Source organism: Mobula birostris, chromosome 29 (assembly GCF_030028105.1).
Source record: "Mobula birostris isolate sMobBir1 chromosome 29, sMobBir1.hap1, whole genome shotgun sequence".
In the NCBI taxonomy this organism is placed as follows: Eukaryota; Metazoa; Chordata; class Chondrichthyes; order Myliobatiformes; family Myliobatidae; genus Mobula; species Mobula birostris.
Window position 1 is genome coordinate 30,395,054 of NC_092398.1, and position 6,000 is coordinate 30,401,053.

General features: G+C 42.6%; 1 protein-coding gene across 2 annotated transcripts in view; it reads right to left on the minus strand.

Annotated features, from left to right (window-relative positions):
• Positions 1-1,980, minus strand: part of LOC140190099 (synaptonemal complex central element protein 1-like) — a 61,433-nt gene extending 59,453 nt beyond the window's left edge. For both annotated transcript variants that reach the window (XM_072246584.1, XM_072246583.1), the window contains exon 1: positions 1,951-1,980. In XM_072246584.1, coding sequence (XP_072102685.1) covers positions 1,951-1,954 — 4 coding nt within the window. In that variant the 5' untranslated portion in view covers positions 1,955-1,980. The remainder of the gene's footprint in view (positions 1-1,950) is intronic.
• Between the last annotated feature and the right edge of the window lie 4,020 nt (positions 1,981-6,000).

Genomic DNA, 6,000 nt, shown 5'->3' on the forward strand with positions numbered 1-6,000 from the left:
GGTTGCCACAACATTGTGGGCTGAAGCAACCGTATTGTGGTTTACTTTTCTATGTTCTGTGTTTCCCTGGAACCTCACCACTGAGCCACCTGTGCTGTGGCACTCCCTGCCAGTCACGGACACCCATCCGGCTCTCCCTCTCTGCCACCCCCTTGCGTCGCTCCCTGCCAGTCACTGACTCCCAATCAGCTCTCCCTCCCTGCCAGTCACTGACCCCATCCAGCTCTCCCTCTCTGCCGTCCCCTGCTTGTCACTGACCCCATCCAGCTCTCCCTCTCTGCCAACCCCTGCTAGTCACTGATCCCATCCAGCTCTCCCTCTCTGCCGTCCCCTGCTAGTCGCTGACCCCATCCAGCTCTCCCTCTCTGCCACCCCATGCCAATCACTGACCCCCATCCCGCACTCCGACTCTGCTGCCCCCTTGAGGCGCTCCATTGCGCCGCTTGCTGCCTGCCTCAGTCTCTCATGCGGCAGTCTCTCCCTGACACTACCCTTCCCTTGGGCCATCAGTTTGGATCTGAGAGGCTCAGAGCAGAGGGACGTTCCTTTAGAATGGAGATGAGGGTGAACTTTAGTCAGAGTGCGGTGAACCTGTGAAATTCATTACCACAGACTTCTGTCGAGACCACGTTACTGAGTATATTTGAAGCAGAGGATGCTACATTCTTGATTAGTCAGGGTGTGAAATTTTACAGGGAGAAGGCAGGAGAATGGGGGTTGAGTGTGAAATGCATCAGGTGATGATAATAGCTGGGGAAGCTGACTTTAGGGGAAGAATTGATTTTAGAATCCAAACAGGCTGCTCCCATGCTTTCTTCTCTTCGGTTGTCCATCGAAATCCGATGACGACGTCCACTCCTTTAATGGTGAGATCTTTGATGACTATACAGTCCTATCCTGGACCCACGAGCTCTATTGAAGGTGGGAATGTACATGTGGTAGTGGTGGCAATCATGGCTGCATTTCTCCTGGCTCTCTTCTGCTGTCTTCTGGTTGTTCTTTCCATCTCCAGAATACAAACCCCGTCCCTACACTGCTGTCGCCAAGTGGTATGGTCAGCAGCATCATCCTCCAGGTCCTCGGGTCTGATCTTCAACTTCCTTAAAGCACTCTTCGTCTGATCCTTATAACGCTTTTTGGCCCTCCAGCTGAGCGTCTATCATAATGTAGCTGGCCGTATAACACACTCTGCGGGATAGCCGACATGGGGCATCCTTATCACGTGCCCCAGCCACTGCAGCTGATGCTGGGTGAACACGGCCTCAATACTTCTGCAGTTCATCTTTACAAGTATTTCAGTGTGAGGCACCTGCTTACGCCAGGTAATTCCCAGGATGCGCTGGAGGCAGCTTATGTGGACTTACGTGCTCCGAGGACTTGATGTGATGGCTGTAGGTTACCTAAGCTTCACAGCTATGAAGGAGGGTGGTGACACAGACCGCTTGGTATATGGTGACCTTTGTGGACATCCCATGCTTTAGAGTCTACAAATGCCCCTCCCCTGCAAGATGACATCCATACACATCTGCAAGTGAGCTATAGTGTCCAGTTTGCCTTTATGCCACTCTGGTACCACTCCTTGAACCTGTTCAAAGACAAGAGGCCATCTACACGTGCCACATCACGCCCTTCCACCCCTGAGATACTCCAATCTCTCATACCTTTACCCAACCCTTGGGTAAAAGTGCAAATAATGTATTTAACCCACTGGCTCTGTGTTTTTCTTTTGCCTCAAAGTATATCTCACGTTGAGCAAGACGTGTGAGGTGCCGGACTCTCTGTGCCAAGAATAGGCAGAGAGGGCTGAAGGGACCTAGCCTGCGCTGTAGGCTGACTCCAAAAGCCAGAGTCGCTCTTTGCCTTTAAGGTAAAAAGCTTTGCTCGTATTAAAGACTCCGCATCACCCCAGGCCCTGTGCAAGCGCCCCATTTTCCCCCCCGTATCCCTCACCCATCGTCGCCGCCTTGCCCGGGAGCAGGAGCTTGACGCTCGGCGCTCGAGCCTTTAAACCGGAGGTGGCGGGAGAGAGCGATGACGTGCCAGACGCGGCGGCCAATGGCTGCGCAGCAGGTGGGGTCCGGCCAGCAGCGCGCGAGTGTCGCTCTGTGTGGGCGGGACTCCGCGCGCTTCGGCCGTTGGAAGCGGGAGACGGGAGGCGGGAAACGGGGGAGGAGGATGGGGGGGAGGGGAAGTGGCGGCGGGACTAACTTTGGTAGTTTGAGGTGGAAAAGGACAAGAAATGAGGAAATAGATTTGGGAAAGGAGAATGAGGAAGTGGGGGAAATGATGTTGACTAAGGATACAAGGAGGAATGGGGAGAAAAAGATTGGGGAATAAGGGAGAGAAATGAGAATGGAGAGGAAAGAATGTAGAATGGGAGAGGGAAAGCAGAAAAAACGGAATGAGAAACCAGGAAAGAAATGGTTAAAGAGAGAATGATTAAGTTAATAGAGGAAAGAGGGAGATAGAGGGGGAATGAGAGGTGATGGAGCTATGAGTCAAAAGAAGGAGTAAGAGGTAAATGAGGGAATGAGAAGGAAAGGGATGAGGGGAGTAAGAGAAGGAATGATGTAAAAAAATTGAATGTAGGTAAGGGAGAGAGAGGAGATAGTAGGTAAGGGAGAGAGAGGAGGCAGGTAAAGGCAAATGGCAGTAAAAGGGGGACTGGGGTAAAGGGGAGAATGAAGTATAAAGAGGGAATATAAAGGAATGAAGGAGGTAAAAGAGGAATGAGTGGTGGGGAAAGGTGGAGTACGAGAGGGAATGAGAAAAGAAAAACATTGTGAGATGAATGAGGAAAGAAAAGCACAGTTGATCTTTTGTACATTGGTTGTCAGTCTTTGCTTATAAAGTCACAGAAAAGTACAGCACAGAAACAGGCCCTTTGGCTCATCTAGTCCAATTGAACTGCCTGCTCCCATCGGCCTACACTGGGACCATACCCCTCCCATTGATATACCTATCCAATCTTCTCTTAAAGTTGAAATTGAGCATGCATGCACCACTGTACTGGTTCCACACTCTCAGGATCTACCGAGTGAAGAAGTTTCCCCTCATGTTCCCCATAAACTTTTCACTTTTCACTCTTAACCCATGACCTCTGGTTGTAGTCCCACCCAACCTCAGAGGAAAAAAAGCCTGCTTGCACTTACCCTGTCTTTAACCCTCATAATTCTGTATACTGCTATCAAATCTCTCCTCAATCTTCTATGTTCCAAGGAATAAAGTCCCAACTTATTCAATCTTTCCTTATAACTCAGGTCCTCTGTTCCTGGCAACATCCTTGTAAATTTGCTCTGTACTCATTCAACCTTATTTACATCTTTCCAGTAGGTGGGTGATTAAAACTGCACACAATACTCTAAATCAGGTCTTGCCAACATCTTATACAGTACAACTTCAACATAACATCTCATCTCCTGTACTCAATAATTTGGTTTATGAAGATCAATGTGCCCAAGGGCCCTGGGGATTCGTCTACCCTCATTTGCCTCAAGACAGCAAACACCTCCTCCTCTGTAATCAGTTTAAGGTTCATAAATTCAATGCTGCTTTGCCTCACTTATATAGACCCTATGTCATAAATGCAGATGCAAAAAAATCCATTTAAATTTCCCCTCTCTCTTTTGGCTCCACACATGGATTACCATTCTGATCTTCAGAACTAACCTTGTTCCTTGCAATCCTTTTGTTCTTAACACATACATAGTTTTTTTCTTTCTTTTTCAATCTTTTTATTAGTTTCAGCATCATATACATTACTGAAAAATAGATACAGAGAAATCGGGTTATATAATTGAAAAAAATAGTTTATACAACTATAACCTCAATTGACACATAATTCATGAGCCTCCCAAAATCTCAGGAATTACAGCTCTAATATAGGGAAATATATGATAAAAATGGAAAAAATATCATGAAAAAAGAGAAAAAAAAGAAAAAAAAGTTCCCCAAAAAAGAAAAAAAAATCTGAACCAACTAAAGAAAAACTAAACTAACAAAAAGAAAAAGAATGGGCTATTGTGATACCTCGGATAAGACCACTGGTGTCACTAACTCTGCTCCTCTCCCCGTATATAGAATAACAAAATAAAATTGGAAAGGGTCAAATTACATCATATGAAAGTATTGAACAAGTGGTCTCCAAAACTCTTCAAATTTAATAGAAGGGTCGTAAATGGTGCTTCTAATTTTTTCTAAATTTAAACAAGTCATAGTTTGCGAAAACCAATGAAATGTAGTAGGAGGATTAATCTCTTTCCAGTTCAATAGTATGGATCTTCTAGCCATTGGTGTAAAAAAAGCAATCATCCGACAAGCTGAGGGAGTCAGATGATGTTGTTCTATCATTGGTAAACCAAAGATAGCAGTAATAGGATGGGGTTGTAATCAATATTCAAAACAGTTGAAATAATATCAAAGGTATCGTCCCAGTATTTCTTCAGCAAAGGGCATGACCAAAACATGTGAGTTAACGAAGCTGCCTCAGAATGACATCTGTCACATACAGGATTTACATGAGAGTAATAACGAACAAATTTATCCTTGGACATATGAGCTCTGTGTACTACTTTAAACTGTATCAACGCATGTTTAGCACATAAAGAAGAAGAATTAACTTATTGAAGAATTTTTTGCCGTTTCTCAATAGGTAAAGTAAGCTTAAGTTCCCTTTCCCAGTCATTCTTGATTGAATTCGATATGTCTGGATTTATTTTCATAATCATATTATAAATAATTGCTATTGAACCTTTCTGAAAGGATTTAAATCTAAAATTCTTTCCATTATATCTGATGAGTATGAAATCGAAAAAGATAGTAAGAACAGTATTTAAAAAGTTTCTAATCCGTAAGTATCTAAAGAAACGGGATCTAGGTAAATTATATTTATTAGATAATTGTTCAAAAGACATGAAACAATTATCTAAAAATAAATCTGAAAAACATATTATACCTTTAGTTTTCCAGACTAGATAGGCTTGATCCAAAAAAGAGGGTTGAAAAAGAAAATTAAGTAGAATAGAGCTTGCTAAAATATTCGTGGTCAGATTATTTCTTACTCTGCTGGATTGAAAAATCACATTAAGAATGCAATACTTTGTTGATTGATAAGGTCAAAGATATTGACAAAAAATATACCATTGCTCCCAATGAGGAGCTTTACAGAGAGTCGAACTTCAAATGGAGCATAGTTTACTCTTAACATCGTCAATTGAAAACCAACTAATGAAAACAAGCAACACACATCAAAGTTGCTGGTGAATGCAGCAGACCAGGCAGCATCTCTAGGAAGAGGTACAGTTGACGTTTCAGTCCAAGACTGTACCTCTTCCTAGAGATGCTGTCTGGCCTGCTGCGTTCACCAGCAACTTTGATGTGTGTTGTTTGAATTTCCAGCATCTGCAGAATTCCTGTTGTTTGCATAATGAAAACAAGAGCTGATTTTTATATACACAGTGATAAATCTGGTAAATTATTAGCTAATCAATTAAAAACAGCTTCAGTCAAACGTCAAATTACTAAAATTCGTAAATCTGATCACACTCTGACAGTTGATCATGACAAGATAAATAAATCTTTTCAAGAATTTTATACATCTTTATATCAGGCAGAATTTCCTCAAGATCTCAATGAGATGTATGACTTTTTAAGGAAATTGAACTTTCTGAAATTGACGTCCGAAGGACGTTTAAAATTAGAAATACCTATTACGGATGAAGAAATAAAGAGTGCTATTTCTTCAGTGAATTCTGGTTAATCACCTGGTCCAGATGGTTATACAGTAGAATTTTTAAAGTCTTTTTCTTCCATTCTTTGTCCTTGGTTGTGCAGAATTTTTAGAGATGTAGTACAGGCAAACTACCACAATCATTTTATGGAGCCTCTATCGCCTCAATTAAAAAAAAATATATAAGGATCCTACTGATTGTGCATCATATAGACTGAAATCCTTGCTGAATGTAGATGCTAAGATCTTTTCTAAAATATTAGCATCTAGGT